Source organism: Echinops telfairi, unplaced genomic scaffold, assembly GCF_000313985.2.
Source record: "Echinops telfairi isolate 266 unplaced genomic scaffold, ASM31398v2 ScPeMD7_7410;HRSCAF=8448, whole genome shotgun sequence".
Taxonomy (NCBI): Eukaryota; Metazoa; Chordata; class Mammalia; order Afrosoricida; family Tenrecidae; genus Echinops; species Echinops telfairi.
Window position 1 is genome coordinate 2,906,743 of NW_022111310.1, and position 22,108 is coordinate 2,928,850.

Sequence of the window (22,108 nt, forward strand, 5' to 3'; positions counted from 1 at the left end):
TAATCAACAGCTGTTTCTGGTGGGAGCTGAGATGACAGGTCAAAGCCAGAGCATTCTAGGAGTTGATCCTGACTTGTAGCGACCCCTGTGGGTAGAACAGGGGTAGAACTGCCCCTGTGGGTTTCTGAGACGGTAACTCTAGAAAGCCTTGTCTTTCTCCTACGGAGCGGCTGGTGGTTCCAAACCGATGACCTTGCAGTTACCAGCCCAGTGAGTAAGCACTAGGCCATGGGGGTTCCTTCCATGTAAGCTCAGGAAGCTTATACTGTGGGGAGGGAGGTTTCCAGGCCCCCAGCCCTGAGGGGACCAGGTCTAGGAGGTCTACACACAGAATTTGGGATTGTCAGGGTTGCTAGGGACTACACTACCTGCTTTACCTAAAAGAGTCACTTGACTGTCCTGTGTCACATGGTGTGGGCAGGGGCCTCACTCGGCACAGATGGTGCAGGTGGACACATGAGTCCTCACCCATCCCTACCCTTGCCTTCACCAGACTGTGGCTGGAGTGTTCTATAAAGTCTCAGACACTGCAGACTCCTCCCACACTTGCTTCTGCTATCTCGCTGCCCAGCACCCAGCAAGCCAGGCAGGAACTGCCTGATAGGTGCCTGGCTGCACCCGGGCCCCCAGCTCAAAGCTTCTTAGACTCCCAGGGATCCTAGGATCCAGGTGGCCTTTTGGATACTGTCATCATGGTCGATTGTTCCTTGAATAATTTCCCGTGCATTCTGTGCTTCCAGTAATCCTTCTACAGTAAAAGAAACAAGGCCTTATCCAAGCAGCAGAGAGATCCCAATGCACCCTGGGACAAGCCACTTAATCTCCCGAGACTCAGTTTCTGCAGTACACCTGCAAATTGGGTGTACTAGGCTCCGTGCCTAGAGTGCAGGTGACGTTGACGTGAGACTGGACCCTGGAGGCCCGTTTGTAAACCACATCCTGCTAAGGTGATGTCTTTCTTTTGGAAAAACGAAAAAGCTTTGTCTTAGGAAATGGGGGAAGGTTTCCAGAGCAGATCAGCAGTCTTACAGCCAACAGAGCAGACGCATCTGGTCTGACCGCATTCACGGTGATCCCTCAATGTGCCCTCACGTATCCCACTTCCGCCCGGTGCGTCCCGTTTCCGCTCCTCCTCCTTTCCAAACCCACCCGACTTTGTCCTTGGGACGTGGGGCCCTTTGGATCCGAAATGTTGGTGATTCTAAAGCGTGTGTCCCTCCCTAGTGCTACTGCTCTCTGTAAGGACCTGGTTATTGTTTGGCTGAAAACTGAGCCGTGGGGCTGGATTCAGTTTTAGATCCAAAGGGGGATTGAGGGCCAGAATCTTGGGGTTCCTCCAGTTTCTACCCCACCAGCCAGCCTGGGTTCTTTTCCTATGTTGCCTTTGTTCCACACTTTCCTCCCCTCCATCCAGAACCTGCTAATGTCACTCCTTCCATAGCAAGGGTGGTCCCCCTTGCCATCGTGGGAGGCTGGTTTGGGGAGAGGCCAGGGGATGGGGACAGGCTTTCTGGAGGAAATGGAGCCTCATGGCTGGGGAATATTTGGGAAGATACAGATGAGGGAAGATTTGGAACTGTAAGACATTTATTTCTTCTATCTTTGTAGAGCTTTAGACAACCAAGCCAGTCACAACCTTGACCTGGATGCCAGCCTGGAAGTCTAGAGGAAGGACATTTTTCTGGTAGGAGGTCAAGAGGGGAGAGTCCAGGAGTTAGACTCATAGTCCTGAAATCGGGGCAGCACTAACCCATGGGAGTTGTTGAGGCTGGTAGGAAGGGAGGCTGGTGTTGGGACCTGACTATGTGCCAGGTGCTTACAGGTACAGGTACAAACTTTACCTGCTAACGCTTGTACGGGACAGACGCAAGTTGCTTCAGCTTTTCTTGTGTGTCATTTGTGATCACGAAAGTAAACGGGGATAAAATACCTTTTTTGTTGTTCTTCCTGAGACAGATATGATCTAAGAAATTGCTACCCCCAAATAAGTAAATAAGATAGCGAGAGCCTCCAAGGTCATTGCAAACAGGGAGTGAGAGAGAGGAAAATAAAAGGGGGGGTGTCAGTCTTGTTCCATGCAGCCCACGGGGCCACTCAAGGTGGCTTCTGGGTACCGTAGCCTGGCTGCGCCATTGCATGGGTGGCGCTGAGGCTGCGCCCACTCTCTGAGCCCCTGCTCGGCCCCTCCCATGAGGCGGGAAGCTGGGTTCTGAGATTTGCTATGGAAACCGAGGAAGCTAGCTGTGCGTGGTAAACACCACTGCCTGGGAGGGTGGCCTGCTCTGCCCACGCTGACCAGAATAACTTGGAGCCAGCACTCGGAGCTTCTCTGCTGTCCTCCCCTGAGCTGCAGATTGGGCCCCTGTGATTCACAGGGTGCTGGGAGAGAGGCACCTGGACAGAAGCCAACAGGGTGGCCTAGGACCATGCCCCTCCATTCCTCTCAGCTGGGATGCTGGGTGAGCAGGGCTTGAGGGGAGATGATGCGAGGGAGGGGCTTCTGCACATAACGTGCTGTATCCTGGCACCAAAGGTACACAAACCAGCCCGCCCCTTGCCGGCAGTGCTTCCCAAAGATGCTGGAGCGTGGGGAGGGGACAAAGACATTTGGAGAATTCTATCTTCCTGCTTTCTCTTCTGGGAGCACCACAGAAAGCACAAACATGTTAGAGGCTTACACCATTCGGTTCAATGCAACCTCACACACCTACACGTAGGGACTTCCATCCCATTCACACCCCCTGTGCGTCATTGCTCCAGAGACCTCTGTAATAGGCTCCCCACAGGCGCTGCAAAGCCAATACTACCTTCTAGAATGGTGCAGTAAGGCTGATCAGTCCATGGTAGAATTCTCACATCTCCCCACCGCCCACTCTCTGTGCTGGAGACGGGGCTTACTTCCTGGTCAACCCACCTCATGGGCAGTCACCACCCGCCAGCCGGGGGAGGCTTGCATGCCACTATGATGCTGAACAAGTTTCAGTGGGGTGTTCAGACTAGCGGAGACTCGGAAGAAATGCCTGGTGATCAGCTTTTGAAAATCAGCCAATGAAGACCCCATGGGTCTGCACGGATCATGGATCTGCCACTCATCATGGGGATGGCACCGGGCTCAACGGCGTTTCATTCCCTTGTGCGTGGAGTGTATGAGGCTGGGTCAATGGTAGTCAGCAACCATAGTAACCCCTGGGTAGCCTAAAGCCTGGCCTGTGTGTTTGTGTGTGTGTGTGCACACGTGTGACATACAATTCCATCCCAGGGACTGAAAACACACTGGTCCTAAGAATTGCTCTGGGCCCCTGGAGCATGGGCCATGAGGGGAGGCTCCGACCCTCTGTCACAGAGGGGGGCATGTGCAGCTTACTTCTGATTCCGATTCTTGATGTTGAAGAAGAGGAACGCGCTGGCCATGATCATGCCAAGGATGGTGAGGGCAGAGAGGATGCTGTAGAGAGGCAGGGAGATCTTGCGAAGCTGCTCCAGGATGATGGTCTTGTCTTTCGGCGGTTCGGACCCTAGACAGCCAGGGAAAGACACTGGTTTATCTCCGTGCAGGGTGGGGAGATTAGCCGAGAACACCTCTGCCTGGGGGCCCCTGACAGTCGCCAGGCCCCTGTGCAAGGCTGCGTTCTGGCGCGACTAGATTGGGTGGCTGGCTGCTTGCTAGCAGGGATGTCTTTCTTTCTCTGAATAGACTCAGGGAGGGGTTTGGGATGCACGTAGTCATCATTAGAACAGCCAAATGCTCCTTGGAAGCAAGGCTGTGCTTTGGACAGGTCATTAGGAGGGACCTGTCCCTGGAGAAAGACATGATGCTTGGTGGAGGGTCAACGGAAGAGAGGATGGAGAGATGGACACACAGTTGTAACAGTGGATTCAGACATCGATGCGATGGTGGGGATGGTGCAGCACAGGGCAGTGTTTCATTCAGAAGGGACTGGGTAGCACCCAGCCACAACAAGCAATACTAGGATTTGATTTGTCTGGATGACACTGCTGAAATCCCATCGCCATTTATCTCCCGATGTTACAATGGTTTGGGAGGCTCACAGCTGGGTGCTGGATGAAGCACCCCTGGGTGTGAGGAGCCTGGTTCTGGCCCTCAAAGACTGCTCCTATGCATGGTAACAACCACCCTTCCACAGAGTAGATACCAGGCCTGTCAGTGATGTCTCATACTCTGGCCACGGAATTCCTGCCTCAAGGTCATTGTGTTGTAAAAGCCCCTTCTGGTTTTCCATGTCATAAGACTTTGACTCTGGGAGGGAAGGTGTCCCATGGCACCAGGGCTGGACTGAAACATGGGGTTCTACTTGGGTACAGAGACAACCCTGCCTGTGGGTCAGGGGCACCCACACCTGGGGAGCCCCAGGGGCCCTGACCAGGCTCTTCTTTCCGTGCTGTAAGCCGCTGTTCTGTTTTAGTTTCACTGGGTCCAGGCTGCTGGGGGGAGCGGTGCAGGGACTCCTCCTGCTGCTTCCTAATCCCCTCTTTCCTTGCTCAAGCTTCAGGCCAGCTTGCTGCTGGCGAACTGGAGACTCCTGGAGGCGGTCCCCTCTAGTGCTGACATGTGGAATCAGCCCCCGGGCAGGAGCCAAGCCTGAGCGCCCTGGAGCTGTGGCTCCGGGACCTCCAGGCTATGCCAAGGCAGTGGACCCTCCTGGGCACCAGACTTAGGTTTTCTCTCCCCTCCCAGGAGACAAAGAAACGATGGACAGACATGGCAGCAGGGAACAAGAGTTCTCTAGAACATCTATATTTAAAAACCCTTCTAGCTAGTTCAAATATGTCCAGGGACATTAAGGAGGGGGCGGGCAGAGAAGTCAGGGATAGTTAGAATCATCTAAGAAGCCTAGGGAAGTTGACAGGTTCAAAAACAGCTAGTGACCTGCAGGCATGTTTAACAGGTAGTGCCAATGTTTAACAGGTAGTGCCAATGCTGGCCTGCCCAATACTTACAGTAAGCAAAGGCTTACTTGTCTTCTTATGATCTGCAGGGAACAATCACACCACATGGAAGATTCTGTCTCTAGGTCTGGCTGGCATCTGTCTCCCTCGCAAGCCCACACTCCTTCCCACAGCATCAAAGTCTCTTCAAATGCACCCTCTTAGACAGGGGTAGGAGACCCTGTAAGCAAGGTGAAGCACGAGCTTACTTGTTCTCACTTAGTCATCGGTCTCAGAGGGTCCAGGTGGTTTTCAGGTCACCTCTTGCTGGTTGGGCTCAGGGCTGGGCATTCAGTGATTCAAGGATCAAGACCCAGGCCCTGCCCTCAAGGAACTCACATACTAAATGGGCTAAGAGCTGTTTCAAAAGCAGTGAGAAGCATTATGGTTACGGACCGCTTACCATGGTCTAAGCTCCACGGTGAGGTAAGATGACAGGTTTTCCTCACTCTCTGAGAGTAGTGGTTCCTATCGGAACTTTTATCAGCGGAATGGTGTCAAGCAAAGATTCAGTTACCAGTAATTTATATGGGAAACTTTTTTTTTGAGAGAGCTTCTTGACTCAAACATTAATTAACCCATTAAATCGTATTAAAATACACAAACAGTGAAGTGTCAGAAATTTAACTTTGGAAAAGTGGGGGATATATATCCTGTGGAAGTGATCTAACATGTTGACAATTTGAGAGGATTAAGAGTGAAGGGGTGGAGTTTAGCCTGTCAATCAGGTTGCAGTTTGATGACCTTATTTGGAGGCAATAAGGAGGAAAACAGCTTGCTGGAGGTAGGACTCAGGCTGACTCCCTGGGAGACGTTCCAGCTGAGAAGATGCATGGGGCTATGCCAGAGCCCTGGAGCTGGAGGAGCCCCGTGGAGACCCTGCCACGGAAGTGCCGAGATGCTCCCACTGCCCCAGATCCACAAGACTTCCCGCCCACTGGCCTGTGATCTTCCTGCATTCGGCGGGCATTTCATGTGTCTCATGAATCTGAAGAGGAATTTATAGATTGGTATCAGACACATGGGTTAATATCAGACTTATGGATTTGATCTGGACCGGGCTGGAACGTTTTCTCAATATTCAATTGCTTTTGTCTATAAAGCTCTTTCTTATACACACAAGTCTCCCTGGATTTGTTTCTCTGGTCTACCCGGACTAACACATATCGTTTTTCCCATCTACAGAGGGCACCCAGGTTTGTACTGCAAGTGCACTTCACGGCTCAAGGTTTTACAGCCGGTAATCGGGAGAGCTGGTCGGCTTTGAACTCAGACCTGCCTGTCAGGGCGTGAGAACGCCAGGCAGAGGGAGGTCTGAGCCCCCAGTGGGAACGCTGTGGGATGGAGAGGGTAGGAGCTGTGCCCGGGCGAAGACGTGGAGGGGCGCTGGCTGGGCACCAGACCGGGTGGAAGGATGAGGAGTCACAGCGGTGAACTCCGCATGTTCAAAGACCTGTAAGCTGTTGCGCTGGGGCGATCCGGAGAGAGGTGGGGGAGGGTCCTCACCTCATTGTGGGCAGAGGGGCACATCTTCGCCATGGCCTGGTGGCCTGGGTACGTTGGCTGCCGAGGAGAAAGGGACTTGAGGGGGTTAAATGGTGGGTAGAAGGGCCCCACTGTGGCTGGTGCAGGGGTTCTGAAGAAGCCGGAGGGCTGGGCCCTGCAGGGGTGAGTGGAGGGCTGGGCTCAGCCCTGCTCCGCAGGTGGCCTGACTGGCTCTGGGTTCAGAGACCCCCTCCGCACCCTCTGGGATGCGGAAGCTCAGAGAAGCCAGAGTTGGGTCCCGAGCAGCTGCCTTCCAGTCACCCGGGCCCGTCACAGCCTGAGACCCGGATGGCAGGATGGCAGGGTTTTATTCCACGACGACCGAGGGAACCTGATGCACAGAGTGAAACCTACAGGAATCCACCCGTTTCTACTGTACAATTCAGGGACAACCACCACGGATGTCCCTGAGTTAGGCACCCATTCTCACCCTCCTTTTCTGAGTTGCACCTCCCTCATTAACATAAACTTACCTCGCCCTACGGTCCCCGGGATAACTTTTCAAGTTGCTGTGGTTACTTTGACCCCACATAAAACACTGTCATCGAGTCGATTCCCATTCACAGCCAGCCTACGGGACAGGGTAGAACCGCCCAAGTGGGTTTCCGAGACTGTAACTCTTTACAGGAGTAGAAAGCCTCAGCTGTCCCCCATAGAGCGGCTAGTGGTTTTGAACTGCTGACCTTAGTGGTTAGCAACCCAATGGCATAACCCTCTCCACCACCTGGGCTCCCATAGAAATAGTTCTTCAAAGAGTATCATCTTTAGGGTTGACCTGTTAAGTCAGTCAAGCTGACTATTGGTTGGTGTTAAGATGACCGTGGGGGATATTTTTGGTTTCAGGTTTGCCAATACTCTTGGGGTAATCACATCAGGAGTTCATCTATCCACTATGGCTCTAGAACAGCGGTTCTCAGCGTGTGGGTCACAACCCCTTTGGGGGTGGAACGACTCTTTCACAGGGGTCGCCCGATTCATAACAGCAGCAAAATGACAGTGATGAAGTAGCAACAGAAATAATTTTATGGTTGGGGGGTCCCCACCACATGAGGGGCTGCATGTAAGGGTTGTGGCATTAGGGAGGTGGAGAACCCCTGCTCTAGAAAGTCTAGACTCCATGGGGATTCTTCTGTGAAATCTCTGACCAACATGTTCCCTGTTCTTAGCCAGGCACCATCGAGTTCTTTTGGTCTCCTGACACAGGAGGCCGACCGGCAGGCACACATTCCATATCCTCTTCTGTTCCCGACTTCCCCCCCTCTGTTGCTACCGGCGAGTAGACACCAGTTATTGTACCTTGAATGGCTGGCTACACACAAGCTTTTCAGACTCCAAGCACTATGCGATGGGGTAGGAGATAGAAGTACGAAAGACATTACTAGGTCAAATCTCTGGGCGTCCCATGTAACTAAGACTTTATTCCTTCAAATGCAGGAACCAAATCCCAGGAGGTGCTGGCCACGCATGAACACCCTCGACAGCTACTGTGAACACATCGATGACACAGCAGTGAACACTGGTGTACACACATATCTCTTTGAGTCTCTGCTTTCAAGTCTTCTGGGTGTCCAGCTAGGACTGGAATACTGGGTCTCAGTGGTTCTGTTTTGAGGGTTCTTTTTGGTCGGGGGGAGGATAAATGGCCATACTATGTTCCCCAAGGTGGCATCACATTACATACAGTCTTACAGCAGTGAATGGATACGGATTCTAGTCTCCCCATGTTTTCCCTAACATTTGTTATTTTAAGTTGGTGTTTTCCTCCAGTTCTTAACGCCGTCACCCTAGTCGGAGTGTGGGTTTGAGGGCATCTCTCCGAGGGCCATTGACACCGAGCATCGTCTCATGGGTCTGGTGGCCCATGACGTCTATTCAAGCCCTTTGCTCATTGGACAAGCAGATCATTTGTCTTTCTGCTGTTAAGCTTTGGGAGTTTTATATATAATTTGGTTATTAGATTCTTGTCGGATGTATGCTTTCCCAAGATATTCCCCCAGTCAGCAACTTGTCTTTTCAGCTTTGGGGTAGTCTTTTGATGAATTAAAGTTTTTAATTTTGATGAGGTCTCATTTACTTATTTTGTCATTTGCTCTTTGTGCTTTAAAAAATATTTAATCAGGGGCTCGTACAATTCTTATCACAATCCATACAGACATCCATTGTATCAAGCACAGTTGTACATTTGTTGCCATCATCATTCTCAAAATATTTGCTTTCTACTTGAGCCCTTGGTATCAGCTCCTCATTTTCCACCTCCCTCCCCACATCCTTCACAAACCCTTGATAATTTATAAATTATTATTTTGTCATGTCTTACACTGTCTGATGTCTCCCTTCACCCACCTTTCTGTTGTCCATCCCCAGGGAGAGGGTTTTGAACAGGGAGAGGGTTATATGTAGATCATTGTGATAGGTTCCCCCTTTCTACCCCACTTTCCCCTTATCCTCCTGGTATCAACACTCATTATTGTTCCTGAGGGGTTTATCTGTCCTGGATTCCCTGTGTTTCCAGTCCTTATTTGTATCAGTGCACATCCTCTGGTCTAGCCAGATTTGTAAGGTAGAATTGGGATCATTATAGTGTCAGGGGAGGAGAGTTGTATGTTTCATTGTTGCTATACTGCACCCTGACAGGCTCATCAACTCCCCCTGACCCTTCTGTAAAGGGATGTCCAATTGCCTACAGATAGGTTTTGGGTCCCCACTCTGCACTCCCCCTCATTCACAATGATATGATTTTTGTTCTTTGATGCCTGATACCTGATCCCATTGACAACTTGTGATCACACAGGCTGGTGTGCTTCTTCCATGTGGGCTTTGTTGTTTCTGAGCTAGATGGCCGCTTGTTTACCTTCAAGCCTTTAAGACCCCAGATGCTATATCTTTTGGTAGCTGGGCACCATCAGCTTTCTTCACCACATTTGCTTATGCACCCATCTGTCTTCAGCGATCGTGTTGGGAAGGTGAGCATCATAGAATGCCAGTTTAATAGAACAAAGTGTTCTTGCATTGAGGGAGTACTTGAGTGGAGGCCCAATGTCCATCTGCTACCTTAATACTAAAACTGTAAATATATGCACATAGATCTATTTCCCCATCCTTATATATAAATATATTTGCATATGTACATGTCTTTATCTAGACCTCTATAAATGCCCTTTGCCTCCCAGCTCTTTCCTCTATTTCCTTTGACTTTCCTCCTGTCCACTATCATGCTCAGCCTTCATTTGGGTGATTCCTCTTCTGTATTACCTAATCCATTATTGAAAAAGAGGCTGAGAACATTGTGCTTAGTCTTCTAGGAATTCTAGGGTTTTAGCTTACATACTTAGGTCATTACTCCATTTTAAATTTGCTTGTGTGTGTGGTGTGAGGCCTGGATCAAGTCTCACTTCTTCTGCATGTGGAAATCCAGTTTTCCCAGCACCATTCATTAAAGAGACTCTCCTTTTCCCATGGAGTGAGCTTAGTGCCCTTGTCAAAAATCACTTACCGTAGATTGGAAAGTATGTTTGGTGTCTGAACGGGGACACGAATCCTGGACCGTCAGATTAAAATTTGATGCTCTACAACTGAGCTACCCAGGTCAGGAGGTTCAAATTATTTATTCTAACATTTGTGTTCTTCCACCCAGCTAGGCTCTGTGTCTTTTGTTCATCTTGTGTTTGAGTCTCTCCCTCACTTTGCAAACCCATGATCCCTTTCAGGAAATCCGGCCCCCACGCACCTTACCTTGGAACCTGATGGTGTCATTGATGATTTCCAGCGAGTCAGCCACAGCGTTGTACTCTCCCACCTTCACTTCCCTGCTGTCTGTGGGGAGCAAGAGATGGGGGAGGTGAGTGGTGGGCCTGGCCTGAGTCTCATTCCCTTTACGGGCTTTGGCTACCTGCTTGCAGACTTTTGCTTTCCCCAATACCCTCCTGTTAGAACCACAGAACCTGCAGTCCCTCTTGGGGCTGGAGTACACTCTCTCACCCCCGAGTCCCTCATTCCTCCTCGCTGCAGCCCCGGGCAGGAGCACCCAGAACCAGGCCCTCTGCCTGTCGCCAGGAACTTCCTGGTCCCCGAGCTAGGCTATCGTCTCCCTGTCTCTCTTCCCACTTCTCCCAACTTGCCCCCCTGGGACCACACAGGCCTCTCTGTTTCCCCCTGCCCCAGGACAAGCCCTGAGACTTGAAGGCAATGACAGACTCTTCCCCTGGCACCAGTTTGGAACCCCTCCAGCCACCCTCATCATCCCGTTTTTTTATTGGGTGAAAGTTTACAGAGCAAATTGGCTTTTCATTCAACATCTGTTCTGTGACAATGAATGGCAATCCCCATAAGGCAGCAGGCCCTCGCTCCACCTCCTGGGTTCACCATCCCCCGCAGACCATCTTCCTACCCCTTCCCGCTGCCATCTGCACCGTATCCCTGGGCAAATGCTGCCCTCTGGGCTGGCATGGTTGGTGGTTCTAATGATGCTGCCTCCCTGGTGTGACTGTTCACCCCAAGGGCCGGTCTTGGGCTGAAAGTGGGGCTGTGGGGGGCAAGTGCTAATCCAGCCTTGAAGAATGTGTGGGGTTCCACCATCATTACCAGGCCAGTAGGTCTGGCTTAAAAAAAATTTTTTTTAAATGATTTCGAGTTTGTCCCACATTTTTCTTCTACATCACCCACGACCTCCTATTATGAGCCCTTTCAGAGCAGGCAGTAGTGGCAGCAGGGAACCATCTAGTTTTTCTGGTCTCAGGCTCATGGAGGCAGGGGCTCACATGGCCCATTGGTCCCTGGGACTGGCTGCTCCCTTGTGTCTTCAATTGCTCCAGACCAGAAGAGACCATTGGTTGCACCTCAGATGGCCGCTCACAAGCTTTGAAGTCTCAGGTCACTTGTCAATGAGGTCAGGTGTAGGACATTGTCTTTTTCTTTTTACATGTCAATTGACCTTAAGAGTCTCAGAAACTATGATCCCGAGCCTGACTTACTGTACTTCCCCTCCATCTGAGCCTTCTCTGGGCCATTTCCCAGACTGTCTCTCTGATAGAGTGTGGAGCCAAGGACAGATCAGCACACCCTCTCCAGAATCTACTCAGTGATGGGACCCAGAGAAGCGATGGTTCTGGCCGTGCTGCCCACTCCGTGGGCCACCTGGGCTTCCTGAATGTAGCGACCGCACAGAGGTATGTCCGCCTGCCCCCAGACACAGGGGACCCACAATGCAGTGGGCTTCCGCCCAGCGAGACGTCCAGAGGCCATGAAGTGACGCAGCAATAGTGTGCACTTGGTGAGACCGCCTCTGGGATGCCGGGGCCAGGCGAATGTATCTGCAGGAGTGCAGGTGGGCTGCGGGCCCTTATCAACACTCAGGAAAGGGCCCTGGAGCCCACCTGCCTGCCTCCCTTTGAGGTGGGTGGAGAACAGGGGCAGTGAGAGTCCCTTCCTTCTCCACACCAGGACTAGCCCACCATTTGGGATGCATCACACTGTGTGGGCAGCTGCTACCTGCCAGGCACACCGGGCCCCTAAATGTCACATTAGCCCATGGTGGTGGCAGCAGCGGTGGCTGGGGGCGTTCCTCCATCCTCACACTGGCCTTTTGAAGGCCGTGGTCCTGCAGAGGCCCCAGTCAGCTCCCGCTGCTCTGAGGAAGAAGCCCTGATTTATTTATTTGGTGTGGAGAGGCAGCGCATGAAATATGCAGGCAGAAAGTGAGAAGCCATCAGGAGGTGGGAAACACCCGGGCTGGCTCCCCACAGTGCCCCAGCCAGAGGCCAGTGGCACCCCCTGCTCCCCTGGGATCACACTTTGCTTCCTTTCCCCACCAGGGTGCTGGAAACCCCACCGCACACCCATCACATGCCACCCATCTCCTGAACCCTGGAGCCGGGCATCACTGGCCCCATTCTGTACCGAGAAAGACCCACACATTGGATGGCTCTGAGCCACACCCTGGGTGGCACTGAACTTGCGGCTCCTCACTCTGAATTCGGAGCACAGTGACCACCTGTGCTGGACAGGCCTGCTGGACGTCAGCCTCCCTTATTGAGAGCCGGCCACAGGCCTGGCTCAGCCAAGGTCAATGAGGAATCCATCCAGCTGCAAATAAGGCTCTTTCCCTGTCCTTGACCGCAGGGCCCTGGACATCCAGGATCCCGAATGGGCTGCTCAGGGCAGATGCGCTCGTTCACTCACTTCAGTCATTCAGCAAACATTCACCGGCCATTATTCCGGGCCAGGGTCTGTCCACGTGGGGGCTCAAGACCCAGAGAAAGAAAGACCAACCACAGTGGCCAACCTTGAAGAATGTGTAGGCCGGTGAGGACAGCTTTATCCTAGCCCTGCCTGTGGTTAGGTTGCTGTCGATTTTGACCCATAGTGACCCCGTGTGACAGAGGAGAACCGTGCCCACAGGTGTCCTCGGCGGACATTTTTCCAGGGAGCTGGTCATTCTGTCCTCTCCTCCGCAGAGCCGCTATTGCTGTCCAGAGCCAAGGATATCGACATGCTTCCTGGCAGGACAAAGTGCTGCTGGTCCTGCGGCATCCTGACCATTGTGGAGGCCACTGCTGCAGATACAATGCCTGTCGTCCTCTCTTTCCACTGACCTTCTACTTCCCCAAGCGGGTGTCTCTCCACCGGCCACGAGATGAAGAACTTCGGAGGACCATTCTGGCTACAAGTGGATTTCTTCCCTCTTCTGGAAGCCCACGGTCTAGTGTATGTTGCTGGGGTGTCATCAAGTTGGTTGTCACTCCTGGACCGCGGAACTCAATGTCCCCTGCTCCTGGACCATCCTCACAACTGTCCTCTCTGAGCCCACGGTGTCAGGCACTCTCCTTGGAGGTCCTGCTCGGTTTGGAAGACTCTGATTTGACCAATATGCTGTCCATCTCCAGGGACGGTTTCTCTCCTGAGGACATGTGCAGAGTACACGAGACGAAGTCTCACCGTCCTCATGTGCGAGGAGCGTTCTGGCTGTCCGTCCTCCGAGATGGACTTGCTTGGTCTTCTAGCAGTCCACAGGGCTTCCAGCATTCTGCATGCACACGGTCACTCCCACGCATCGGCTCTCCTCTGGCCTTCCTTCTGCATTGTCGGCACTCACACGCGCACACGCGAGGCACTTGGAAACACCATGGCTGGGGCCAGGCTCACCTCAGTTTGTAACCACTCGATAGATTCACACCACAGACCTTTTGGTTACCGACCGAAAGCCGTCTCGCCCCCGGGTAGGTGAACTCATTCCTGTGCACAGACAGCCCTCCTTCCTGCGGAGAAAGGTTATACGATCTTCCCTGGACCTCTTGGCTGGCGAGGACGTTTGCAAACCCATGTCCACCCGGCTCCCTCCATGCTCTTCCCCGCCTGCTAAGCGGGTCCACTCTTTAGCTGGAGACATGCCTGCACCAGAACCCCTCACTCGGCTCCTCTCAGCTGACTCTCCCAGTGTGGGGAGGCCAAGACCTCCCCTCACCCCCCAAGTTCTCTGTGTCACCTGTGCGCCCAGCACTGGGTGCTGGGCCTGGGTGGACTGGGGCTCAGTCTGCTCTTGCCTACAGCGTTTTCCCCTCTAACCGGCTTTACTGAGATAAAAGGACCATACCATGCAGTGGACCCCACTGAAAGGGCATAGTGAATAGGCGCAGCAAGGGCATCTCCACAGACTCAGTTGAGAGCATTTCTGCCCCCAGAGAAACCCTGTGTCGATTGGCAGGTGCTCTCCACCCTCATCCTCCCTGCTTAGTCCTAGGCAACCACTCATCTTCTTTTTGGTCTCTGCATGTCTGCCAATTCAGGACATGTCAAGGAAACAGCATCCTAGCATATGTGGTCCTTTGTGCATAGTTTGGGCAGCTATTACAGGTGGTAGCACCCGTGTGGTAGCACCTCCTTCCCCGATGGCTGTATGGACATACCATTGTTGGTGTATTGCTCATCAGTTGAAAGGCATTGGGGTGGTGGCTCTTCCAGGTAAGGCTGCTTTGAGCATGGGTGCACAGGCTTTGAGCAGGTGAATGTTTTCATTCCCCCAGGGGGTCCTGCAGTTGGAAGGTTCCCCCTATCAAATCAACACGCCTACACCCTATCAACCTGGGAAGTCTGGCTCAAAGGGTCTCTCTTCCAGGAAGCCTCCCCCGAGGACTGCCCCTCCCTTTCTCGCACCCCGCAAAGTCCAAGGCACTGGGGACAGCACTGTCTGTGTTGGAGCCAGGCCTTCTGATTCCCGCTGGCTGGACAGCTAGCTCCTCAGTGGAGCCTGAGGTCTGCCTGCTGAAGTCTCAGGAGCACAGCACAGCGGTCCCCCGCCCTCTGCCCCGAGATCCGCTCCAGCACCTTCAGGAAGGAACACGTCCCCTAGAGTCTTCCATTTCTCTGGGGCCAGCTGGGTCATGACTATCACCAAACGCAGACTCAGAGTGACCCTATAGGACAGGGCAGAACTGTCTCTGTGGGTTCTGAGACTGTAACTCCATGTCTTTCTCCCATAAAGCTGTTGGTGGTTTCGAACTTGGGACCTTGCGGCTAGCAGCCCACCCCATAACTGTTACAGGTGACTATCACAAGAACCTACACCTTCCATTTCTGGGGATCTTTGTTAACTCCATTGTGCAAACAATGCCAACCACTTATTTGGATACGGACTTGGCCTTGCAGGCAAGGACATAGACCAGGGGATCTGTAGGCTGACTGGGAAGACTATCCATTATTCTGAGCAGAGGGAGAGGGGTGCAGTGGGGTCCACTGCTCCCCGTCTCCCTGCTACACAGACCCAACACTGTACGACCCAGGATGAATCAAGCCCTTTTTCCAGGACTCAGTTTCTTTCCCTGCAGACTGCACTGCGGGGGTTTCGGTGGTACTCAGCCCCGACCGAGCATTAGAGAGATCAGGGTCCCCGTTATTTTAGGATCTTTGGGAAGCTGTGGTTTCAAAAGCTCCCAGGGTGGCTCTGATGTAAAGTCGGGGTCGAGAACCTGAGGCTAAAAATACTCTGAAACAAAGAGCCCTCTTCCCAGCAGAATCCTATCGGTCCCCTCTTGTGGCACTAAGAGAAGTGCTCTCTTTAAAAGGCACACTTTTTATTTCAAGTTGTTGACTTGGATGCGACGCAAAGCAAGTAGATCCCATTGGTGGAAATCAGGCTACAAAAAAAGCAGCGTGGAAATAGTCACAGACCGTGAGGCCTGGCAGGACCCCGGGACGCATGGGTCGAACATTTGGCCGCCAACTGAAAGGGCAGCAGTTTGATTCCACTTGTCACTCCTTGGGAGAGCGTTGTGGCAATTTGCAGTAGCCATGGGAACAGCGCTCCTCTATGCGTTAGAACCAACTCCAAGGCAGCGGGTCTGGGTTTGTGTGGTCCTGGGAGCCCCCACAAGACCGGGAGAGGGACCAGCTTTCATCACAGAGTGATTCTGTCTTGAACCATATTCCCTGAGGCAGGAGAACAGGGAGCAAAGCTCTCCATCAACTCTACACCTGCATCCTCTACTGCAGTGGTTCTCAACCTCTGGTTGCGACCCCTATGGGGGTCGAACGAGCCTTTCACAGGGGTCACCTAAGACCATCAGAAAACACATGGTCAAAGGAACTGAGACACCACGCCTCTATCCATCCCCAGGCGGGTCGGCCCACATGCAGATCTGCTGATCTGGTGAGAAAGAAGCTATCTCAACCTTCAGACTGTTGCAAAATGTAGTAATGTAGTTACTGTTGTTATATTCAGACTGTCACCCATGCTATACCATGCTTCAAGACAAAATTTCACTTATTTGTCATTAGAAATAAATATTTCACATTATATAATGACTTATTGTTTTTGTGATGAATCACTGTGCTTTCATGATGTTCAATTTGTCACCATGAAAATACATCCTGCCTATCAGCTATTTACATGATGATTCCTAACAGCAGCAAACTGACAGTGATGAAGTAGCAACGAAAATAATGTTAGGGTTGGGGGGTCGCCACAACATGAGGAACTGTAGGAGAGGGACGTGGCATTCGGAAGGTTGAGAACCACTGCTCTATGGTCTAAGGCCAAACAGCTGCTGAAGGACAGACAGAGAGTGATGGGAAGGCCCCCCCCACAAACCTCTGTGGGGGTTCCAGCTCATAGGGAGCCCCGTGTGAGGTTTCTGAGGCTGCCTTTCTCCCAGGGAGCTGCTGCTGGGTCTGGTCCACGGACCTTGCCGTTGAGGCTGCAGTCTGATGCTCCCCCACCTGACTGTGTCAGCAGGGCTCTGAGGGGGAAGGGCAGGGGTCCGGACATCAAGTCTTGCTCAGAGCTGATGGAAGGGGTGGGAGGGGAAAGTAATGGCACTTGGGGTGGACGTTGGGGGAGTGGGATAAGAAAGCTCCCCCTGAAATTTGTCCCAAGGAACAAGGTTGCACTTTGCTCATGGAATTCTGGAGGGAGGTGGCCAGGAGCAGGCAGCTTCTTGGTCCTTCTCTGTCTAGTCACTGGGCCGTAGTTGCCCAGTAGACTGCTCTGTCTAGTCACTGGGGGTAGTTGCCACCTCATGCCGCTGACTCCTCCCTCCCCTTCACTGTCAAAACTGGTATAAAATACATGACCAGTCGAAGGCTCAGAGAGATCAGGTGGCATTACTTAGCGAACAATCATCCAGCCTATCTGCTTCAAAGCCCACCTGTTTTCCATAGGAAAGGAAATGAGCTCCCCATTCCTGGAGGTATTCAAGAAAAGGTAATATTGCAAAGGAGACTCAGGGCTCCCTTCAAAATTGAGAGTCTGTGGTTTGATGGCACCCAGTGTAAGCCCTGGATCTGGGAGGTAACAAGATCAGGGAGCAGCTCTTCCTGGGGGCCCACCCCACCGTCAGAGCAGCCTACAGCCCAGGGAGTGGGGTTTGCAGCCTCAACCATGCACTTTTCTGGCTGGCTTGCTGAAGGGACTCACCACCCGTGTCTCTACAGGAGAAGGGTACTAAAAATTCCCCTCCCCCAGCACTCAAACTCAGGTCAGGCTGGCTCCTAAAGTTTTCCGGTAGGTTCTGGGAAATCATCTTCCTTCATTTCTAGGCCTTGGCACTGGGCCAGGGGGATGATGAAGCCCCTTTGGGGGCAGGAGCTGTATCTTATTCAGCTCCCCGCCCCCCAGGGGGCACGGTAAAGCGCCTGGCAGATGCTCAGCAAACACAAGCTGAATAGAAGCCTATCTGTTACCCCGAAGACCAACCGGTAATTAATGTCTGCCAATGGGAAGGACAAGCCCGCGTCTCACTAGGTACGGGCTGAATGGCAATTAGGCCGTGAGAGCAACGGACAACCCCATGCCTTCAAATCAGGTGCTGAAACCAAAAACTCCCCAAATCTGCGTTGCCCTTTAGGCGACGCCGCCTACGCAGTTGCCGCTGCTGCTGTGGCGTGAGATGCAAGCCCATCGCCTTCACCCACCGAGAGCCTCACAAGCAGGCCTGATGAAGGCAGGGCTGGCGAGCAAGCTGAGAGGCAGATGCTGAAATTTCACAAGGAACAGCAACAGTGTAAATAAGCCTCTAATCACGGCTTCGCTCAATTTCCTTCCCGGCTGCAGACTGGGAGCCATGTTTAGAACGCCGGCGGCAACAGGGATGCTTTTTTCCCCTCCGAGGGGAGAACGGAAGTGTCCATCTTCACCTGTGTGGGTCTGTCTCAGCGAGGCCTGGGGGAGGCGCATTGATCTCTGGCGTTGAAAAGGGTCCGAGGGGGGTGTGTCCACTGAGATGCCAGTTCCTGCCTTGCCCAGCTCTTTGTAGACTGGGCTCCCTAGAGGCAGAGGAAGAATGCCCACCGCGTACTTGGAAGGCAGTCCCAGGGGATTTTGAGAAGGGGTGGGGGGCAGGGAAGGAACGGAAGTCAGGACAAGGTACATGGCTGAGCAAGTTTCTTTGTGGGCGATTGGGGCTCACTCCCACTGGGGATCTCTGAGAGAGAGTAGACCATCTTGAGAGTTGTCTCACCTGAGGGGGGACACCCGCTGCCTCTCATCTGTCATTGTCTGAGGTCTGTTCCTGGGGGTGCTACCTCTGGGACACCTGGCCTGCTCCCTGCACCAGTGGACAGCTGCAGTTGCTCTGTACTCGAAGCTGCTTGGGGCGGCTAGGTGGGCCACTCATGGTGTCTGCCACACCTTCCTGATGGAGGGAAGGGCTTTGGGGGCCCTTCAAACCCAAACGCACTGCCGTCACATCCATTCTCACGTATCACGACCCTCTACGACAGGGTAGAACTGCCCCTGTGGGTTTCGAGACTGTAACTCTTTATGGGAGAAGAAAACCTCGTCTTTCTCCCATAGAGCAGCTGGTGGATCCGAACCACGGACCTTGTGGTTAGCAGCCCAAGTCATAACCATGACCACTTCTTGGGGGACCCTACAATTGAGCCAATGCAGAGACCATTCCCAGGGCTCCGATCATTCTCTGCCTGAACTCAAAATGGCCACCCCAATGGGACTGAGGGGCTAGTGCTGGTACCTTGCGTGTGCCCAACCCCCCAAGCCAGTAAAAAGACGAAGGTTTTTCTGGTCTAGAATGGCGGCCATGACTATGAATTCACTTCAGGTGACATTTCCGTTGCCAAGGCTGACTGCTTTGGTCCAGACATTCTGCCTTGAACCGAGTCACCGAAACCATAAGGGAACTAACACGTCCCTCAATACCCATGAGCCTTCCCTGCCAGGCTGGGGATTTCAGCCCACTAATCCACTCAGCGGGCATTTCCCAAGCGTCAGTCACAAGCCGGGCAGAACGCAGTGACGCAGCTCCAGCTTCCAAGGGCCTGAGAGTCGATGGAGCACAACCTCATGCTCCCAGGACAGCCGCCCGGGAGAGAGAAGCCAGGCTGCCCAGGCTGCCCACTCACTTCCTGATGGAGGAAATGGAGGCTGGGGAGATGAAGTGACTTGCCCAGGGTCCAACTGCTGGTGCGGTTCAGAGCAAGCCTTTTGCTTCCATATTCATGGAGGGTCTACCCTGAGCCCAGGCCTCTGGACTCAAAGAGTGCTGAGGGCCTTGGCTTCCTGGCTTCTCTTTCCCCCATTAGCCTTCTCCCCAAGGCTGACTCCCGTTTCCAACGACGCTGCATTTCAGTTTTGCAAAGAAGTGACCGGGTCTTCTACAAACCACTTTTTCTTCTGGAGATAAAAAGATTTAGAAGGCACAGGAAATATGTGCAAGTGGGGAGCTGAAAAAGCATCTCTTACGGCCCTTGGAGGGAAAGCAGCATGGGCCCTGACCCCTTCAGTGGGCACTTGACCCAGCCTGGATGTCCTCCTGGGAGCAGACCCTGGGAGGGGAGCCAACTGTCTGGGGCCAGCTATGTGACTGCTGTGAGCCAGCCTTGTCACAAGACTGTCCCCTCTAAATGAGAAAAGAGGGCCAGAGCCGGGGAGAAGCAGACTGGGAGAGAAAGTGTGTGAGCAGAAAGAAACGTGAGACTTCCGCTTGAGGCCCAGGTCCATGGGATGAGGGAACTTAGGCTTCCTGGTGGTGCGGTGGTTCTAAGGCTCAGCTGCACAGGGAAAGGTCAGTGGTGGTGGTCTCCTTCCTTGAAGATGTACCAAGTGGACATTCTGGAGGGCAATTCTGCTCTGTCCTCTAAGGCCACTAGGAGTCAGGATCAATTCGAGGACAGTGACTTCTGTTTTGTTCTGCGCTGTTTGTGGAGAGGTGCACAGCTATGGCCAAAGGTTGGCAGCCGGCATCTAGTGGGTGGTTCTGCAGGATGAAACCCTGGCAATCTGCACCCATGTGCAACTGGTTCCCAGGCGAGCATACACTGTACCTCTTTCTCCCCTGAGCTCCTTCCTGTAAAGACCACCCCTCCAAACCCCTCACCACTCAGAGCAAGCCCCTCATAGATGGTCCATCTTTATGGGAGTGCATAGCCTCATCCGGCTCCCTCAGGGCCGTGAGTGTGTTCAACCTGTCCACACTCCCGCTAGCAGTCCATCCCTTGCCTGACGCGGCCAGAGCGCCTTCCTATAAAGATGACACCTTCTATCACCCCGTGGGTTAGGTGCTGTTGAACTGGTGTTGACTCACAGTGACCTTGCGTACAACTGAATGAAACACTGCCCAGTCCTATGCCATCCACGCAATTGTTGCTAGGTTCGAGCCCATTGTCGCATTGTGCTGGGTTTGAGCCCATTGGGTCCCCCGCCCCCAATTTGGTTGAAGGCTTGAGGACTTTTTCACGGACCCCTACTTTAACAAGCATGGCGCCTTTCTCCAGAGACTGGTCCCTCCTGACGACGTGTCCATCGCGCATGAGATGAAGTCTCGATATTCTTTCTCTAAGGGGCATCTGGCGATGCTTCTTCCACCACAGGTGTGTTCACTCTTCTGGTCCATGGCATAGTCAACACTCTTTGTTGTTGTTGGCCGTCAGCACGTCGGTTCTGACTCACAGCGACTCATGTACAACAGAGCAAAGCACTGTCCGGTCCTATGCTGTCCGCCCAACAGTTCTGATTGAGCCTGCTGTAGCCACTGCATCGGTCTGTCTCCTTGGGGGTCTTCCTCCCTTTCACTGGCCGTATCCTTTTCCAGGGACAAGAACATATCCCAAGTACGTGCGAGGAAGTCTTGGCATCCTTGTTCTCAGGAGCATGAACGCAGGCTGTACTTCCTCTCAGACGGATGTGCTTCTTCTTCTGGCCATGCATGGCGCTCGCAGTGGCCTTCCCCAGCACCCGACACATCCGCATTCAAACACACCCATTCCTGGGTCTTCCTCATTGTCCAGCTCTCACCCGCGTGGGAGGCGACTGAAAACACCATGGCTCGGTGCAGGCACGCCCACCTTCTCCGGGCGACATCTTGGCTTTTCAACATTTTATGTTTTTATTTCATTATTTTACTTTTTATTTTTTTTTACACATGGTGCATTGCGAGAGTGGTTACATTTCAAGTTATCAATAATTTAATTTAACTTAAGTTTAAACTATAAATTAAACAATAATTTAAACTACTGATCAAGTCTCCCGCCTGGCCCCTCCCCAGCAGCTACCCTGAGCCTCTCTCTCGATGGTGTCTTCTCTCGCCGGTGGATTGCGGTCTCCCTTCCACTCAGGTTCTGCAGCTGCTTTGCCCAGTGCAACGCATTGTTTGCTTTCTTGACTGCTGCTTACATGGGGGTTGTATTAGTCTGGGTACTTTGGAGAAACAAATCCACGGCGACTCACGTATAAGAGAGAGTTTTATGTAAAGAAAAGGTGCATCACGAAAACATCCCAACCCAATGCTGCCCAAGCCCACAAGTCCAACATTAACCCATTAACCCAACACCAGTCCACAAAGTCCTCCACCTCACAAAACAGAGGCAATAATGCCGACTGCAGGAGGAAAGCTGAGTCCATGAACGTGGAAGCCTCTCAGCACTGGCAAGGGTCTCCACACGGCTGCTCCAGCACCCAGGGCTGCATCGGGATAGATCCATGCGGCTTCTCCTTGGGGATGTCTTGTAGGAAGTCAATCTTGCAAGCTGAAGCAGGGAACTGCTAAGGCAGCTGCACCCGATACAACCATCACAAAACAAGAGACCCGAGAACTAGAAAGGCGAGGCTTCACCACCCATTTATCCCTCCACCTTTCAACCAGCACCACATGTGATTATTGGCCAGGCTGGC

General features: G+C 52.8%; 1 protein-coding gene across 1 annotated transcript in view; it reads right to left on the reverse strand.

Moving 5' to 3' along the window:
• GABBR2 (gamma-aminobutyric acid type B receptor subunit 2) overlaps nt 1-22,108 on the reverse strand; it is a 265,401-nt gene that overhangs the window by 68,610 nt on the left and 174,683 nt on the right. The window contains exons 8-9 of the mRNA XM_004711077.2: nt 10,225-10,305; nt 3,365-3,515 (exon numbers count right to left, since the gene is read on the reverse strand). Of these exons, the coding sequence (XP_004711134.2) occupies nt 3,365-3,515; nt 10,225-10,305 (232 nt within the window). The remainder of the gene's footprint in view (nt 1-3,364; nt 3,516-10,224; nt 10,306-22,108) is intronic.